At 49.5% G+C, this 18,807-nt stretch overlaps 1 protein-coding gene across 3 annotated transcripts in view; it reads left to right on the top strand.

Annotated features, from left to right (window-relative positions):
* PITPNM3 (PITPNM family member 3) overlaps positions 1-18,807 on the top strand; it is a 53,058-nt gene that overhangs the window by 24,721 nt on the left and 9,530 nt on the right. For 2 of the 3 annotated variants that reach the window (XR_010989372.1, XM_068154862.1), the window contains 13 exons: positions 215-262; positions 5,392-5,468; positions 6,585-6,820; positions 9,213-9,402; positions 10,870-10,989; positions 12,144-12,325; positions 13,115-13,284; positions 14,042-14,212; positions 14,449-14,643; positions 15,964-16,112; positions 16,466-16,582; positions 17,268-17,384; positions 17,978-18,126. Coding sequence is in view for 2 of the 3 variants with exons in the window: in XM_068154862.1 (XP_068010963.1) it covers positions 215-262; positions 5,392-5,468; positions 6,585-6,820; positions 9,213-9,402; positions 10,870-10,989; positions 12,144-12,325; positions 13,115-13,284; positions 14,042-14,212; positions 14,449-14,643; positions 15,964-16,112; positions 16,466-16,582; positions 17,268-17,384; positions 17,978-18,126 (1,921 nt within the window). In the remaining variant the exon portion in view is untranslated. The remainder of the gene's footprint in view (positions 1-214; positions 263-5,391; positions 5,469-6,584; positions 6,821-9,212; positions 9,403-10,869; positions 10,990-12,143; positions 12,326-13,114; positions 13,285-14,041; positions 14,213-14,448; positions 14,644-15,963; positions 16,113-16,465; positions 16,583-17,267; positions 17,385-17,977; positions 18,127-18,807) is intronic. The other variant, XM_068154863.1, reaches the window with a different exon arrangement.

Here is an 18,807-nt window from a genome sequence, read left to right as displayed (position 1 = left end):
TATGGGTGACCAAATGGATTCCTGGCTGGAGTTTGATTGCTTATGATGCCTTTCTTGAAAGGAAGAGTTAAACCTGGCTGCCAGGCTAAGCATTTTGATGAGAGCAGTTTTCAGCTGCAAAACATTTACTGCAGTAGAGCAGGAAAAAAAAATGAAGAGCTTGGTGTTGCTCTGAAGCAGTCTGGGTTCATGTTGTGCTTTTTCCCTTCTGCAGGTGAAGAGTCTGCATTTTCCTCTTCTGGCTTTCTCCAGGACAAACAACGTGAGCTGAAGTTCTTCTCGCTTTTCGTTGTGCTGAGGCTGTTCAGCAGCTGGAGATAGAATGGAAATGTTAGCCAGCATGGGGCTGCTGCTCTGCTGAGAAGGGTGTGGAGGGACCACGATTCTTTGGAGTTTTTCTTCTAAATGGATTCATTTTTTAGTGTGGGTTGTGCAAATGTACCAAGGAAGTGCCTGTAGCATCAACTGATCTGTTAGCCAGAGCCTGAGCATTGGCTGGAGTGGCAGAGCTGGGGCGCTGGAGGGTGAAGCTGCTGCTCTGCATGATGGCTCATACAGGACAGGACATGGCTTGGTTTAGTGGCCATGAGGTCTTGGGTGACAGGTTGGACTTGATGATCTTTGAGGTCTTTTCCAACCTCATTGGTTCTATGATTTGGAGCATAGAAACCTTCAGTGCTTTGTGCTCTGGGCTTCTTTGTCCCATCTCTGCTGAAAGAAAGAGGTGTTGCAGCAGCAGGGAGTGAAAAGCAGCACCATGCCTGGCACTGGTAGTGCTCTTCTGCTGCTGGGGTCCTGCTTCCAGAAGTGCATTCATGACTCACTGTGCTGTTGATCTTTTCTGTGCATTGCCTACTGAAGAGAGCAAATTGCCCTAGAGAAGTGAGTGGTGTAATTAGGGTGTTTTCTTTCATCACAATTCTCTCTGGGAACAATTGCTGGTTGCCCTCGTGGAGTTCACAGAGAAGCATCTGTTTGCTGTTTCTGCAGCACATGCCCTGTGGAAACCAGGCTCTGCCCAGCTCACCTGGCCTGCTCTGAGGACTGGAGCTGAGGAACACTTGGAGTCTAGATGCTTGACTGAAGCCTGGGTGTTGCTTCTAGTTCAGTGCTTGGTGTACAGTAGTTGACTCCCATTAGTCATGCACAGGATCTGGTGTGCAAGACTCACTCAATGAGTGTGGAAGCTAACACAGGCACTGTGTGAGTTCCAGGGCAGGACTGGGCTCGGTCCTGTGTGCCAGCATTTTCCCCTGAGCAGCACAGTTTGCAAAACTGCCTCTACTCTGTGTTCCAATATTCTTTATCATTTGTTAATAGGAAGCATTTGTTCATAGGAAGCATGTGCTGCAGCCTTCATCTGGACACATTTCTCATGACTGATTTGAGCTTACAGCGACAGCAGATGGCAAGAAGTGGCATCATTTCCCATGGGGCTGGGAGAGAGGAAATCACCCTTTCCTTTGGGGTGCATTCTGCCTGCCAGCTTGCAGGAGGCACACCGATAGTGGGCTGGGTTCACTGGGTAGCATGAAGAATTCAGTCTGCCCAGTGCTATGACCCAGAGAGTGGCTCAGCAGTTGTGTCTGGGTTGAGATTTGAAGGGTTGTGCTCCCAGGAGAGCATTCAAGCAAAGGCTGGGTTCCTGAGAGCCCTCAGTGTGTTTGGAGACCTTGCTTTTGTGAACTTGGGCAGCAGGACAGCATTTGGAGCTAGCCACTGCTGTCCCCTGCCCACTACTGCTCAGCTCATTTGGGTGCCAACAGAGGAGCTGGCCTTGAGGAATGAGATTTCAGCACCTTCTCCAGTTGCTCCATCTCCTCTCTTTGTGCCAGATTTGAGAGGTCTGCTGGACCCTGTGGCTTGCAGGCTGATTAAAACCCAAGGCAAAACAAAGGAGCAGAGAGTTTTTAGTCTTACCCCACCACCCTGCCCTTTCCTGGCTGCATCACCAGCTCTCCCAGCCCCCTGGTTCCTGACTCTGTGTGGGGTCTGGGTACCTTGGGGTTGTTGCTGTGATTTCCAGGCTGGTACAGCTCACAGCAATTGGTGCAGTGATGGCAGCTGGAAAAATCTGTACAATCTTTATAGTGCCATCAGAGAGGTTCAGGCCAGCAAACCCATGTTTTTATTTTACCTCATTAAAGCCCTTTCAGTAAACAGTAAACTACATAATGTCTCTGTAATCAGCTCCATTTCAGTGCCTAATTAAATTCCTGTCATTCTCTCCAGTAGGTCATGCTGGCCATTTTGGTCTCCTGCAGGGCTTTAGCTGCTGGATAGCCTTAGCTTTCACATTGTCATCAGGGCAGAGGAGGTCTCACAGTTATTTAAGTCTCTGGTATTTAAACAACAAAGCTGAACCTGTGCAGACCCAAAACCTGATCAGCAAATCCCTTGAAATGCCCCAGGCCCCACTGCCTCCCCTGCTGTGGGACTGCCTTGAATGCAGGCAGGTTTGCTGCTTTGGGCAGGGCAGTGCTGGAGATCCAGCCCTTGTCATTCCTGACTTAGGGTGCTGCAAATCAGCCAAAAAAACCCACCCAACACTTGGCTCACCTCATTCTGTGCAGGTTAAAACTCTGCTCCTAGCTGCAGAGTTTCTAAACAGGACAGTGTGTGCTGCCTCCCAAAACCTAAAGGTACATCCAAGGGATGAAGCAGCTCTACTGTATTAGGACAGGCTGAGGGAGCTGGGGTTGTTCAGCCTGGAGAAGACTCCAGGGGGACCTTAGAGCTGCCTTCCAGTACCTGCAGGGATCCTCCACGAAGGCTGCAGAGGGACTTTTCCTAGAGACAGGACAAGGGGGAATGGTTTGAAGCTGAGGGAGAGCAGGGTTAGACTGGAGCTGAGGATGAAGTTCTTCAGTGTGAGGGTGGTGAGACTCTGGCACAGGCTGCCCAGGGAGGTTGTGGCAGCCTCCTCCTTGGGGGTGTTCAAAGCCAGGCTGGATGGGTCCATGAGCAGCTGAGTCTAGTTGAGAGGCATTTGTGCCCGTGGCAGGGAGGTTGGAGTGGATGATCTCTGAGGTCCCTTCCAACCTGAGCCATTCTAGGTTTCTGTGACTGCAGCCTGATCTTTTAGCAGTGCTCTGGAGCCAGTTGGATGGTGCACATCAGTGTGTCTGAAAGAAGAGGATACTGCATCCTTCCCCAGGCTGATCTGCTTGTCACTGCTCCTCTAACCCTTAACACTTCAAGCTGCTGTCATGCTTTTTTTTCTTAGCCACAGTGAGAAAACAGTCTTGAGGGAAGCCAAGTTTTGTGACAGGGCTACTGCCACAACAGAGTAGAACCTGCAGCTAAAACAGTGTCTGGAATCCTCATGGCTATGATGTGTGTGTGTGTGTGTGTGAGGCGAGGAACACTCCTGCAGCCTGGCGTTTGATGCATTAAGGAAAGAGCAAACCACTCTCTCTGCTTTCTGAAAGTTCAGAAGATGATTTCCAGAGGGACAGCACAGAAGTAATCCTAGGAAGTATTCTGGCTAGAGCATTGCCCTGTGAGATAACTGAAGAGATTTGTGAGCGCAGGAGGAGGAGTTCTGAGTTTCTTCCTTCGGTGCTCTCTGCCCAGCAGTCACTTCCCTGTCCTTGTGCTTGGAAACTAAGCACAGCAGAACACCTCTTGGAGACGGCAGCTAATCAGAAGTTTGATGTTTTCCTTCTTGCCTCTCCTTTCTTCACCTGAGAAGTCATTGTGCCAGGAGCTGAGTTGAGAGCTCTGTAAGCTGAAGCCTAAGTGGGCTTCGGTTTGCTTTGTGCAAAGCTTTGCTCCTCTGCTCTGAAGCAGGCTCCTCACGAGTGCTACACGAGACAGGAAGGTGAAACATTCCTTTAATGTGTAAGGAGGAGATTGATCCTCATGTATAAATGTAACAATGAAGCTGACAACAGTGCTAATCAAATTTCTTCCTGCAGCTGTTTCCTAGGTAACTAACACATGCAGCTGTAGGAAAGAGACTGCATCATGAAGAGACCAGAAGGATCCTGTAGCAATTCTCTTCAATGACTGAGGAAACACGGGGGGGGAGAGGGGAGGAAGAAAAGTGGATAGTGTTGTATCACCTCCCTGTTTGTCTTCAGGACCAGAGGAGATTGATCAGAGGGCAAGCTTTGTCAGAGCTGCCTGTAGAACTTTCATAGAACAGAGAAGAATAGTTTCAGTTGAACCTACAAAGATCATAAACTCATAGAATGGTCTGGGTTGGATGGGACCTCTAAAGGTCATCCTGTCCGACCCCATCTGCTGACAGCAGGGACATCCTCAGCTGGATCAGGTTACCCAGAGCCCTGTCCAGCCTCCCCTTGAACATCTCCAGGGATGGGGCCCAAACCACCTCCCTGGGCAAGCTGTTGCAGTGTTCCACTACCCTCATGGTGCAGAACTTGTTCCTGACATCCAATCTAAATCTCCTCTTCTTTAATTTCAAACCATTGTCCCTCATCCTCTGACTGCAGGCCTTTTGAAACAGTCTCTCTCCATCCTTCAGGTACTGGGTGATCATGTTGTCCAAGTGCCTGACCACTTCAGGGCTGACCAAAAGTTAAAGCATATATTTAAGGGCATTGTCCAAATGCTTCTTAAACACTGAGAGCACTGACCACCCCTCCAGGAGGTCTGGTCCAGGGTTTGGCTACTCTCTCTGCAAAGAAATGCTTTCTAAACTTGGCTTCCAAAGGGCAGTGAACAGTCTCATGGTCTTAAAGCTGATGTCATCAATGTTCCACCACACAGAGCAGATTGCTGCCCAGCCAGTCTGCCCCAAAAAGCAGTCACAAGTGGGTCTTGGGGTCTCTTCGGTCATGCTCTGAAGTTAATCCTTGTCAGCCTTTCCTTGTTGTGCTTTTAAGAGTCCACTGGATGCACAATCCTGAGTGACAAGGTCTCAGCAGGGCGCTGTGGTGCTCTGGAGTGTCTCTTCCTTATTATGCCTCTGCAGGTTGTTACTCCTGCTTTGCACCCTGGTAGTGGAGCGCTGCAGGTCCCTCTGCAGCTTTGCCAGGTAGTCACAGAATTCTGTGGTCTTTGGAGAACCAATCAATAGGTGTTTAGTGCCACTTAAGGCATACCAGGGCATCAGGGATGAGCAGAGATGGTGCAAAACATCTGCTGCTCCAGAAAGGCTCAGATGACCAGAAGCAGCTGTCCTGGCACTTAATACCTCTTGTATGAGGACCTGAATCCTATGCTAAATGTTGCTGTTAAGAATAGAGGAGCCTCTAATACTGAGGGCTGCAAGAAACCTTGCTTGCTGTTCTGTTTATCCACAGGGTTTCCTGTGAGCAGCTTGGTGTGCCTCAAAACCAGAAGCCTGCCTTACCTCCAGAGATGTCTGCAAAAGAGCCAAATATTTACATGTTCAGCTGTGTCTCTTTTCTGTCCTTTCAGGTGAATTATATAGAGGCTCTTTGAGGAAGCAAAGGTTCCCAGCACAAGGCAGTATTGAAATAAACGAGGACAATGAGGTGAGATTGATTTCCAAGGAGCAGACCTGTGGCAGGGCTCTTGGGTTTCATTCAGGATTTGCAAACCTGCTTTGTGCCTTGCCTTTGCTCAGCAGGGGCACATGCAGTCACTGAACAGCACTCACTGAACAGCATCACAAGCTTTTTAGGCATTGCTTAAGTAACTTAGGTGGAAATAGGACCCAGCTCTCTGAAGAGAAGTTCTTCAGTCTGCTGAGGACTTCAGGGGAGGTGCTGCAGGTTTTGCCCAGCAGGTTCAGCAGCATTGATGGCAAGAGATTTGCTTCTTTTAACAGGCAGGACAGACCTGAGAGGGTGGTGTGCCTCCCCCTTAGCTGAGTAAGGGCCTCACACAGGCCATGGAAATTACAACTTTTCCATTTGTGAAGAATTCCAGTCCTGCAGCCCCATGAAAATTATGGCAGTCTTTGATTGCCTGCAGATGTCCTTCTCATTAGCCTCTTGTCATGGCTGAGCTACTGCTGGGGAGCAAATTAATTTCAGTCCCTTTGACTCCTCCTGTGAAGGATACAGTTCAAATCCAGCTGAGAGGCTTTTTGTAACAGTGACCTTAGCAGTGCTGACCCACTTCAGCTTTACCTCCCTGTTTTGAAGCTGTCAGTTCCACCAACCCACCAGCACTGACACTTAGAAGCTAGAAACCATAAGGGAAAAACTCTTTCACTGTGAGGGTGCCAGAGCCCTGGAGCAGGCTGCCCAGGGAGGTTGTGGAGTCTCCTCCTCTGGAGACATTCAAAACCTGCCTGGATGCATTCCTGTGTGCCCTGCCCTGGGTGATCCTGCTCTGGCAGGGGGGTTGGACTGGATGATCTCTGGAGGTCCCTTCCCACTCCTAACATTCTGTGATCTGTGCCTCAAGGGTTTTCTGGCAAAGCAGAGTTTGGTCTTCCAGGTTCAGGCATACTTGGATGAAGTGGAATGGAACACTGCACACATGCACACATACACAGTCACAGCAGATGTCATAGAAGGAAATCACAGCAGGGGTGGGAATAAAGCAATCCCTGCTAACTGCTTGTGAGTGTTGACCCCAAAGGCACCAGCACTGCCCAGAGAAATGCTCCCTGCCTTCTTACCTCTTCTTTCTCCTCACAGGAAGGAGTTCAACACCAGAACTGCAAAACTCATGTGCTAATTTTGATCCTTCATGGGGGAAACATCTTAGACCCTGGAGGTGGGGACCAGAGCAGCAAGCTGGCAGACATCAACACCTTCAGTTCTGTGTTTGAGAAGGTGACCCAAGACCATTTCCCTGCCGCTTTGGGCCACATCTTGATCCGGCTCGTGCCCTGCCCAGCAATCTGTTCTGCAGCATTCTCTCTTGTTTCCAAGTGAGTTGATTTGCATTTTGTGATGCTTGGCTTTGCTGGCAGCCCCAATGAACAGCGCTCCCAGTCTTGTTCCGTGGCACTTGACTCCCTCTCGTTCCAGCACGTGACGTCTAGCCAGGCTGCACACAGCCGAGCAGGGGGTTTGGGTGTCCTGTAGAGTCATCCCCAGCTCTGACATAAGTTTGGCATTGCTGTGGGATGTTCTTCTGTGGAGCTGCTTGTCAGGTACCTGCTTGGGGCTGGCAGAAGGAGAGCTGATTGCCTGCTCTCCCCTCTCAGCAGCTTTCACTGACAGAAGTCCAGGATGCAGTTGTGGAGCATAGACTCGTGGCAAACACTCCATTTAGCAAGCTGTGGGGGAGGAAGTGTGCCTCTAATTACTGTAATGTTTCATTAAGGGTGAGCCAGATGACTGAGTAAGCAGCAGCAGCACAAGATTTCTCTTTCCCATTTGGATGTATCCTCCCCTTTTCTGAATGTGCAGGCATGGTGCATGCCAAGGTAGGGGAAGCCTCTGTTTACCTTGGCAGAGGTTTGGAATCCTGCTGGGTCTGTGTGCAGAGGGCAGAGGGATTCCCCTCAATGCACCTGTGCAGTTCTCCCTGCTTTGCAGACAGTGGGTTTAGAGCTAAGGCATCCTTCAGGGCAAAGTCACTCCATCCAGTAAACATCTCAGATGGCTTTGTTTGGCCTCCTCCTACCACTTTCAGCTTCCTGTATCTCATGTAAATCAAAGTCACTTGTGCAGCAACCTGTGTGCATTTACAGTGCATGACTCCTCTCTTGTCTTTGTTGCTAAGGACAAACAAGGGTTAAAAAAAAACGAGGCACATTCTTGTTCCAGCTAGATGACTTTGAGAGCCATCTTGTGTCTTTTCAGGGAGAAAAATACCCCAGAGTGGATCAACTGTTAAGCTTTTTATAGCATGTGATTTGATGAGCACACATTGAGTCACACCTCAGGACTGGAGCTCCTGAATTACAGTATTAGGCAGACTGGTGAATAGTAATTGCAAGCTGGGGGGGGGGAAGGGGAGCAGGGGAAAAGGACAAATCAAAGAGTTACATTTAGGAAGCAAAGCCTTGTGCAGGAAAATAAGCATCTGAATGATCAAATGAAGTGGTAAAATGTTTTGTTGGGTGAGTTGTGGAGTGCTCAGCCCCTTGCATGCTCCTTGCAGTGCAAGCTGTTGGTGTGGCATTTTTCCTGACCAATTTCATGCAGTACTTCAGTGGAATGAGAAGGTGGTGAGTAGCCTCTCACCCTGCCTGCCCACGGTGCAGTCGTGGTTATCCCTGCTGGCAGCTGCCGCTGTGCCATCCATCACTGCTCCCCTGGGAGCCAGGGGTCCTCTTAGCCACCTCGTATGACCAGTTCTGCCTTGCTGCCTGTGCTGGGGAGGCTTTGGGTTCTAACACTGCTGAGTTTATCTGCAAGGCTTTTACACTCAGTGACTTCAGCTTCTTCCTTGTGATTTCCCCTCTCCACCTGCAGCCCTTGTACAAGTATGGTAGCTCCAAGCTGATGGTTTGGAAAGACCTCCTGCAGTGTCCTGCCAGTGCATTCAGATAACAAGAGCTGTGCTTCTCTCAGCTCCAGCACTGGTATTTAACCCATTTGTCTCAGCTTCAGCAGGCTGGGTGCAGATGGGTTGAGAAGAGCTCTAAAGACAGAGACTTGGCTGTACTGGTTGAGGAGAAGCTCCCCAGCAGCCAGCAGTGCCCTCATGCAGCCCAGCAGGCAGCTGCAGGCAGCAGGGCAAGAGAGAGGATTCTGCCCCTTGACTCCACTCTGCTCAGACCTCACCTCCAGTCCTGCCTCCAGCTCTGGTGTCCCCAGCATAAGAAGGACACAGAGCTGCTGGAGTGGGTCCAAAGGAGTCCACAAAGATGATCCAAGGGCTGGAGCAGCTCTGCTGTGAGGACAGGCTGAGGGAGCTGGGGGTGTTCAGCCTGGAGAAGAAAAGACTCCAGGGGGACCTTAGAGCTTCCAATAGCTGAAGGGTCACAGTAGGACACAGTACTGCATTGTGATGACTGGATTCTGTTCTTTGATGTAGGAAGTTGTTACAGGGACAAAAGCAAACAAACCAAACCCCCAAACAATCTGTTAAGAACTGCTGCTTAAGTTATGTCTGACTTGTATGTGGCAAAACTGCCCCGAGTGTGTTTAAGTACAGGAGTTGCCTCCTGGCATGGTCTCATTCACATACATCAGCAACTCTTTGATGTTGTTGTTGTTGTTCTGAGCAGTTGGGTCCTGTGAGGGAATGCCCCTTGCTGTGGTGTGCCACTGTTCTAGCCCAGCCCATTTGTGTTAACAACTCTTCATCCTGTGCTGCTGTGTGCTGCTCCTTGGTACCTCTCCTGATGGCAGCCTCTCCTTCTCTAGCTTAAATCCCTACAGCTACGATGAGAGCTGTCTCAGCAGCAGTGAAGACCACATCCCACTGGCTGCCTTGCCCTTGCTGGCTGTTTCATCCCCTCAGTACCAGGATGCAGTTGCCATGGTGATCAGCAAAGCCAATCAAGTTTACAATGAGTTTCTCCAATCCACTGATGGGGCTGGCTTTAATGGACAGGTATGACTGCTTTCCCTTCCATCACAGGAAAACTCCCTTAGAGCAAAGCCATTTTTAAGCCATTGTCTTGGGGGGGTTGAGTTGTGAGTGTGGGACAGTCCTGCAGAAAGGATGAAGGAAGGTGAGCCTGGGATTGCCTGTACAAAATGCCTTCTCAGTGCCCAACAGGAGAGAGACTCTTCTGGAATCCTGTGCTAAGATGGATTTAATCAGTTGGTAGAAGACACTGTACCTTCTCCAACAAGAATTTTGCCCCCCTAAGCTCTTAGTAACTATTGCTGTGACCCCTGGTAATGTATGAGAGCCTTAGTTGTGTGCTAAGTGCTGGGTTGGTAGTGTAAAGGTGGAGTGCAGGAGCTGTCACTGTGAGAGGTGAGCTGGAAGAAGCCTACAGGTGACTTCCCTGGAGAGTGGGTCACAGCAGAAACATGTCACTGCATTCCCAAAGCTGCACAGGCAATCTGCAACGCTGCTGCCAGCTCTGAGCAGCTGTCCTCTACGTTTCTTTACTCTCACTCTCTTTACTGCTGTGATGGAGGCAAGAAAGAAATAGCAGTCAGTGACATCCCAGCTTTTCTATCAACCACAGCAAGTGTGAGGGGAGGTCAGTAAGAGAGATTATTGTTTGTCTCACTGCTTAGCACAGCACACACAGCACACAGCTGAGGCTCTCATGCATTGCCAAGGGTTGCAGCTGTGGTTAGTAAGAGCTTAGGAGGCAAAATGCTTGTTGGAGAAGGTACAGCATCTTCCACCAACTGATTAGTCCAGGTTGGCACAGGACTCCAGAAGTCTCTCCCCTGTTGGGCACTGAGAAGGCATTGTGCAGAGGCAACCCCAGGCTCACTTTCATTCATCCTGTCTCCAGTATTGTCCCACACTCAAACTGCTTTGAAGGGAGCTTGTGTGTTTATGGCAATGTGAAGCAAGAGTGAATCTCTCTGTTTAATACCTCACCTCAAGGCTCAGTTCCCTTGTCCTGACAGGGGAGTACCAGTCTGCTTTTAATCTCTTGAGCTCCTCCTCCCAGTATGACTCTGAAGCAAACCTGATCTAGTGGAGAGTGTCCCTGCCCACAGCAGTGGAGTTGGAACTGGATGATCCCTGGGGTCCCATCTGACACTGACAGTTCTGTGATTGAATGTGCTTTAAGTCTTTGTGAGACTGATGGCTCACTGAGCTGGACTTTTTCAACTGGGAATCTGGCTGCAAGCACCTGTGAGGATCCTTGTCTGTTGGGCAGAACTCTCAGCTGGCCAAAACCAGTACCTGGGACAGATATTCTTGGCATAGGATGTCTGTAGTTAAAAGGAAGTGGGAGAAGAAGGCTTTACATTTTTAGCTGCAGTAGGAATGGAGGTGTGGAAAAACCAAAGGTACAAAGAAAGTGCTGTGATGCTTTTTGTTTGCTTTTAACATGCCTGTTACAGCTCCTCCCACCAAAAAAAACCCTTTTGATTTCCTCAGGTGTGTCTCATTGGTGACTGCATTGGAGGAATTTTGGGCTTTGATGCCATCTGCTACAATTCCAATCCAGCAGATGAGAGTCGAGGCAGCAGCAGGAGAGGAAGCATCAGCAGCATCCAGGTGAAGAGAGCAAAAAAGTTCACACAGCTGAAACTCTCTGGATTCATTTCCTGGAGGAATCAGCTCCATATCAACCAGAGAAAAATTAAGGCATTGGTAAATTGCCAGGACAGCAGGAGGGGTTTGCTCATATGTATGTATATAAATGCTGTCTGAAAATGAGCTCTGCAGCTGGAGTTTTGTGATGCACAGAAGCCAGTACTGAAGGCTTTTATCTGCAAATCCTCCTGTGAGGACAGACTGAAGGAGTTGGGGCTGTTCAGTCTGCAGAAGAGAAGGCTCCCAGGTGATCTAATTGTGGCCTTCCAGTATCTGAAGGGGGCTACAGGAAGGCTGGGGAGGGACTGCTCAGGATCTCAGGTAGTGATAGGACTAGGGGGAATGGAATGAAGCTGGAGGTGGGGAGATTCAGGCTGGAGGTGAGGAGGAAGTTCTTCCCCATGAGAGTGGTGAAGCCCTGGAATGTGTTGTCCAGGGAGGTGGTTGGGGCCCTGGAGGTGTTTAAGCCCAGGCTGGATGAGGCTGTGGCCAGGCTGATCTAGTGTGGGGTGTCCCTGCCCATGGCAGAGGGGTTGGAACTAGATGATCCTTGTGGTCTCTTCCAACCCTGACTGATACTATGATACTATTCTCCCAGGCAACCTGCACCAGAACGAGAGGACACAGTCTCAAGCTGTGCCAGGGGAAGTTTAGGCTGAGGTGAGGAGAAAGTTCTTCACTGAGAGAGTCGTTAGCCATAGGAATGTGCTGCCCAGGGAGGTGGTGGAGTCCCCATCCCTGGAGGTGTTCAAGAGGGGGTTGGATGTGGCACTTGGTGCCATGGTTTAGTCATGAGGTCTGTGGTGACAGGTTGGACTAGATGATCTTTGAGGTCTCTCCCAGCCTTGGTGATTCTGTGAGGAGTAAAGCTTTGGAGTTACTTCTCCTCCCTACCTCTAATCAACTTCCAGCTTTTAGGCTTTGCACTGCACAGGGAAATTTAGCCTTCAGCTCTTCCCTCATCTGCTGCTGCAAAAAAGTCTAACCCCTTCTGCCCTGGTTATTTATTGGTAAAGAAGTGAGGTCAGAGGTATAAATGAAGCCATTTCATAGAAGCTCTGCTCTGGTTTGGTTGCTATCTAAATCTCCCTTTCCCCCCTGTTCATTCTCTGAAGGATAATCCCCTCTTGGCAGAGGACTCCAGCCTGGGTGGCAGCAAAGCCCTGAGCAAAAGCAATATTGACATCTTGGGCAGCGTGGAGGATGAGAAGCCAGGGCAGCCGTTGCCTAGGAAACAGAGTGACTCGTCCACCTGCGACTGTGATACCATCTCCCAGCATCATGCTTTCCTGTCTAGGTAACTGCTGCTGGGTGGCTGAGCAGAGGCACTAAGCTTTGCCTTGGAATGGAGCCTGGCAGCACTGCAGCAGCAGAAGGATTTTTATTGTTTGTGCTGACTTCCTGGAGCTTTGCTTAAAGTCCCTGCAGACCCCTCGGAGAAAGCCACAGGGGGAGTGGGCTGAGTATGAACTTACTCACATGTGGAGAGGTTGGTTTTTTTGACCTCAGAGAAAGCATAGATACAGTGGGTTAAGTGTGAACTTACTCACACGTGGAGACTCCCTCGTTTAATCTTTATTCAACTCCCAGAGTCCTGACTGTGCCAAGCTGCATGCAAGCAGTTCTGCTGCTTCAGTGCAGCCCACAGCAATCAGGATGGATGAATGCTTTATAATTCCGAGTTCCTCTTATGTTTTGCTTTCTAAAGACTCCTCTGACTCCCCTCACAGGCTTTCTATTGTTCTGTAAAGTGTGAGGTAATTGCTTTGGGTGCTCCCGTTGGGTTACTTCAGAATAAGCTGCTACAAAGGGGTGGGAGGTAAACCTCAATCTCAGTCCTTGTGTCACTTACCGATGAGTGTTCTGTAGGGCAACTGTGGAACACTCTTACGTGCTGGAGATGGTAAATGTACTGAGTAGCTGCCCTGGAAATCAAGACAAGTGGCTGCTATCCTACACTAGCTATCTAGAGTTTAAGGTCTGTTGCCTGCATCTAGAGCTTTCTAAGCTCTGGTTTGGGAATGGATTTTTTTCCCTCCTCTTTTCTTCTTAGTTATTGTTGAATCAGTGCATTTTCTTCTCTCAGCATCCACTCAAGTGTGCTGAAAGATGGTGCAGACTTCCCTCCTGTGACTCCCAGCCTCTCAGAGGTCAACTTGGGCCGATTTGAATTCGAGGTGTCTGATTTCTTCCTCTTTGGATCGCCGCTTGGTTTGGTGCTGGCCATGAGGAGTACTGTTCTGCCTGGCCTGGATGGTAAGATCTTCCTTGGGGCTTGGTGACCCTTTAAACAAAGTGAGTCAGATAAAAGGAGGTAAATAAAGTAGCCTAGTTGAAGACTAGGGAGGTAGGTTGGGGTTAGGGAGGTAAGTTTCTTCCTCTAAAAGATGGGATGTAGGTGTTGAGGTGGTCAGGGCTGTTCTGAGGGTGTCACCCCTCCCCTAGCAGTGTCTCTTGCTCTGCTGCCAGTCATGTACTCCATGGCATACACCACCAAGCTTACACCTCAGGAAGGACCTGTCCTTGAGAAGGATACCTGAAGTAATGTCTGTGCTAAGACTCAGTAATACAGTTACAACTCTTTTTTCCTTCCCTCTGTCTGTTCCTCTGTCTGCTCTTCCTCTCTGCTACAGGTGTGCAGCTCTGACTGTGGTGTCTCTGTCAGCTCTGTTGCAGTGAAGTGTTTTTACATCTGAAGTAGCAAACAAGTTGTTTCCATTTCTTGGAATGGGTTGTCCAGGGAGGTGGTTGGGGCCCTGTCCCTGGAGGTGTTTAAGCCCAGGCTGGATGAGGCTGTGGCCAGGCTGATCTAGTGTGGGGTGTCCCTGCCCATGGCAGGGGGGTTGGAACTGGCTGATCCCTGTGGTCCCTTCCAACCCTGACTGATACTATGTCTGCTAGCCTGAAGCTTGCAGAAGACCAACTCAACCATGCTGCTGTATAGACTCCTTGAGAATTGTGAAGGGCCAGCCCTGACCTCTCTGTCTCTGTCTCTGTCTCATTCTCACCCAAGTATGCCAGGTGCGCCCAGCCTGCAGCCAAGTGTACAGTTTCTTCCACTCTGCTGACCCTTCTGCCTGCAGACTTGAACCTCTGCTGGAGAAAAGATTCCATCTCCTGCCTCCATTCAGTGTCCCACGATACCAGAGATACCCGCTGGGGGATGGAAGATCTCACCAGTTAGGTACAGAGCCTGTTTTCATAGCTCTCTTGCTTGCACAGCTTTCTTCCCTTGCACAGCTCACAGGTCTAGCTGTCCTCCTCACCCTTGTGGGAGTTTCATCCATGGCTCTTAAATCTGGTGCTGTTCAGGAAAATTAGCTCTGTGGTACAAATGAACACAGGCACAGTAGTGTTTCAGAGCCATGCTGTTCACCTCATTGTCTTGCCTTGTCTTCTTTTCATTTCTGTACCCTGCAGGTGATGCTATCCAAGCCCACAGTGCTCTGTTCCTTGAGAACAGCTCTTTGAACCTACCTTTCTCTCAGGAGAGCCCTGGATCTCCAAATGCAGCTGATCAACCACAAGGGAAAACAAGGAAGTTGAGCTTGGCCAGCACAAACAGTGAGAACTCAGGGTCAACAGAAAGCTTGCCATCAGCATCCCTCACCAACAGTGAGTGCAGCCTGCTGCCAGGTGCTGCCTGCTATGGCACCAAACCCTTCCCCTTGTGGCCTTACCTGTGGAAAAGGAAAACCAGCTTGGACATTTGGGGAGAATCCTAAGTCACTGCAGTTTTGGATACTACAATTTGTCTTCCTCTTCTGTTTGTAATTAAGTAGCAGGAGGAATACTGGGGCTGTTTGGAAGGAGAAGAGAAGACTGAGAGGTTCCACCTCAACATGAGGAGGAACTTCTGCACTGTGAGGGTCACAGAGCACTGGAACAGGCTGCCCAGGGAGGTTGTGGAGTCTCCTTCTCTGGAGAACTTTCCAGCCCTGTCTGGATGTGTTCCTGTGTGACCTGTGCTGGATTCTATGGCCCTGTTCTGGCAGTGGGGTTGGACTCAAAGATCTCCAGAGGTCCCTTCCAATCCCTAACCTCCTGTGAGGCTGTGTAATACAAGTGAAGTCAGGGGATTGCATTGAGGTGTTGCTCATAAATAGTCATTGAGGGTTTCATACTGAAGGGGTTTAGAAGCCTATTCCAGTCAGGAAGGAGAATAGATAGGTAAGGTTTGTTACCCATGATTAGAAGCTGCCTTGTTGCTGGGCTGCAGTCATAGATTATTGCTCTCTACAACTACCTGAAAGGAGGATGTAGCCAGGTGGGGGTTGGTCTCTTCTCCCAGGCAGCCAGCACCAGAACAAGAGGACACAGTCTCAAGCTGTGCCAGGGGAGGTTTAGGCTGGAAGTGAGGAGAAAATTCTTCACTGAGAGAGTAATTGGCATTGGGATGTGCTGCCCAGGGAGGTGGTGGAGTCTCCATCCCTGGAGGTGCTCAAAAAAGGCTTGGATGTGGCACTTGGTGCCATGGTGTAGCTGTCAGGAGGTGTTAGGTATTAGGTAATAGGTTGGACTTGATCTCTGAGGTCTTTTCCAGCCTTATTGATTCTATGATTCTGTGGTCAGTGCTCTATGCACTCTTTGGGAAGGATTTGCCCCTGTAACAGGACCAGCCAAACACTGCTCTTTCACTCTGCATTTTCCATGGACCAGAATCCAATGGAAATCAGGCCCCAGGTGGCTTCTTGGACCCAACAGAACTTTGTAGGATTGCAGACACTGAAGTGATGATGCAGTCAGTGGAAAACAGGGCTTCTGGTGGTTGGTAAATGCCTTTTAACAGACTCAGATGCCAAGAGTAGAAAAGCAGAAGGCTTCATTCAGTCATCTGGCTTAAACACAGGCAGAAAGAGGTTTGTTAGGAGGAAATCTTGCAGAAGTGTGCTGCTGGTTTGGTTGATTTTATTGACTTTATTCTTTCTTTTGTAGTTACTGCAAAGTGGTGGGGAACAAAACGAATAGATTATGCCTTGTACTGTCCAGATGTGCTGACAGCCTTTCCAACTGTGGCCCTGCCTCACCTCTTCCATGCCAGCTACTGGGAATCAACAGATGTTGTGGCCTTCATTTTAAGACAGGTCATTGATCTCTGGGTTGTTGGGTTTTCTTCTCCCCCCTCCCTGACTGTCACTTGATACCATCCTTATGTTTTCACCATTTTTCTCTGGAGGAATGTGGCAGGCTCTGTGGAAAAGCTTTGCAAGAAGTGCTTGAAGTGCTGGCCAAGAGGGTCAAAGCAGTTTGGATGATTCATGTCAGTGTGTGGCTCATCTCTTTCTGCTTTCTTTGTGCTTCTGGCTCTGCAGCCCTTACTCAGCTGCAGCAGCATTGTACTTCCCCTCTCCTCCTCCCCCCACCTTTTTTTTTTGGTTGCCCACCTAGCAGGACTCCCCAGGCCAGACTTTGATTAAACTAATTGCTGTGATTTCAGGTGATGAGGTATGAAAATGTCAGTTTCAAGGAAAATGACAACCTGGACCCAGCAACACTGAATCCTTCCAACCCGCCGGAAAAATGGCTCCGCAAGAGGACCCACGTCAAGCTGAGAGTAAGTGTGAATCCCTGGGGCAAGCAGCACCTGGGGGTTGGCAGCAGTTCAAATGGAGTTTGATCTCCCAAAGCATAACCAGATACTACTGAAGAGCTGAAAACACCATCCAGAGGCAAACAAATTAACAGGCAGGGAATAGGAACAACTTGAGAGGCATCCATGCCTGGGGTGGGGTAGGTTGGAGTAGATGATGCCTAAGTTCCCTTCCAACATAAGCCATGCTGTGATTCCTGATCATTGTGGGCTTGGAGAGAGTATCTTGATTTAAATGACAGAGAGGCTTTACATTTCAGTTAGGCAAAGAGGTTGTTCTTTTGTTTTCTTACATGCTAGGTGAATCCAGAGCTCCAGGAGAACAATATCTTCTGCATTCTTCAGATGCCACTTTAGTCAGAGCTGTCAGTGAAGATGCATCTCTCTTGCATGTAGTTCTGCAGCTCCGTGGCACCACTTGAAGGGAAAGTCCCTTAAATGCTCTCTCTTACTTGGCCATTCAGTCTGTTCAGGAGCCTGCCATTAGTGGACACATGAAGTGGGAGCAGCGTTGCTGGGTGCTCTGTGACATACCTCAGATGCATTGCCCAGGACTCTGCTGCTGTGGCACTGCTCCTAATAACATAATAGAGGCAGGAGCCTGGGTACCAAAGCAAACCAGCCCCCTTACCTCCTGCTCTTCTTTCAGAATGTGACTGCTAATCACCGAGCCAATGATGTCATTGCAGCAGAAGATGGTCCTCAGGTACTAGTTGGGCGCTTTATGTATGGACCTCTGGACATGGTAGCTTTAACAGGTGAAAAGGTAAAGTCCAAGGAATCAAATCCTAAGGGTGTCCAGCAATAGGACATGGGGAAATGGTCTGAAGCTGAGGGAGGGCAGGGTTAGACTGGAGCTGAGGAAGATGATTTTCAGTGTGAGGGTGGGAAGACCCTGGAATAGGCTGCCCAGGGAGGCTGTGGCTGCCTCCTCCCTGGGGTGTTCAAGGCTAGGCTGGATGAGCTCTTGAGCAGCTGAGTCTAGTTGAGAGGTGCCCCTGCCAATGGTGGGGAGGTTGGAGTAGTTGATTTCTCAGGTCCCTTCCAACCTGAGCCAGTCTATGAAATTCCTGAGTTTTCTAAACCAGCTTTGACTGGAAAACACTTGGAGTGTAGCACAGATGTACAGAACCAGGGGGGAAAAGCCTTACAGGGAGGGGAAGGTGTGTCACTAGCCAAGTCACTTGGAAGCTTTGAGTACAAGCCACAGCTGGAGATAGTAACAGGGTCTAGACTTGGAGGGCCTTGCAAAAGGGGGGATGCTGTCTGCCACAGAATCTCAGAGTTGCCTGCATTGGAGAAGACCTTTAAGACCATCAAGTCCAGTGGTTAGCCTGTGGCTGTTTGTGGTTTCTGCAGGTGGATATCTTCATCATGACCGAGCCCTCCTCGGGTAGGTGGGTGTACTTTGACACAGAGATATCCAACAGCAGTGGCAGGATATCCTACAGCATCCCCAAGGAGAAGAGGCTGAGAGTTGGTGTCTATCCCATCAAAATGGTGGTCAGGTAATAGCTCCAAGCTGCAACTAGAGCTGTGATGAGGGTGTGTTGTGATCAGAAAAGGCACCAAGGTGTGTTCAGGTTGGAGGGGGGGTGGAGAGGGATTTGGGTCAGTTAGTTATCTTTTCCTGGTCTTGTCACTGTGTTGTCAGCTTAGACCTGAAGCAGCAATCCTCTGTTCACTGGCCTGGCTGGAGGTGCTCAGAACAAGGAGTTTATCCCTACTGCAGCACAGATCCTCAGTGCATCTATAGGCATATACAGACACAGCATATTTGAGTAGCAGTTTAGTTACTTCAGGCTGGTTTGGAGGCTGTGACTGCCTCCTCCCTGGGGGTGTTCAAGGCCAGGCTGGATGATGCCTTGAACAGCTGAGTCTAGCTGAGAGGTCTCCCTGCCCATACTGGGGAGGTTGGAGTTGATCTCTGAGGTCCCTTCCAACCTGAGCCATTCTAGGGTTTGTACACATCTGATTTCTTACTGAAGTCAGCTTCCACACATCTCTTTGGAAAGCTGTGTCTTAAAAGCTTGAGGTTTTAATTGCCCAGCATAAGATGGAAACCTGGAGCCTTATTTGACAGCAGCTTTTGAAGCTGTAGGGCCAGACAGACCTAATTTCAGATCTCAACTAGAATATGCTCTGACATTTTTCCCCTTTTTAAATGTATTGATTGCTTGGACTGTCCA

The sequence above is a fragment of the Melanerpes formicivorus genome, unplaced genomic scaffold, assembly GCF_026170545.1.
Source record: "Melanerpes formicivorus ecotype bairdi unplaced genomic scaffold, bMelFor1.0.p_v2 SCAF_29, whole genome shotgun sequence".
In the NCBI taxonomy this organism is placed as follows: Eukaryota; Metazoa; Chordata; class Aves; order Piciformes; family Picidae; genus Melanerpes; species Melanerpes formicivorus.
Note: the sequence above shows the minus strand (reverse complement) of the source record. Positions and strands in the feature narration are given on the sequence as shown.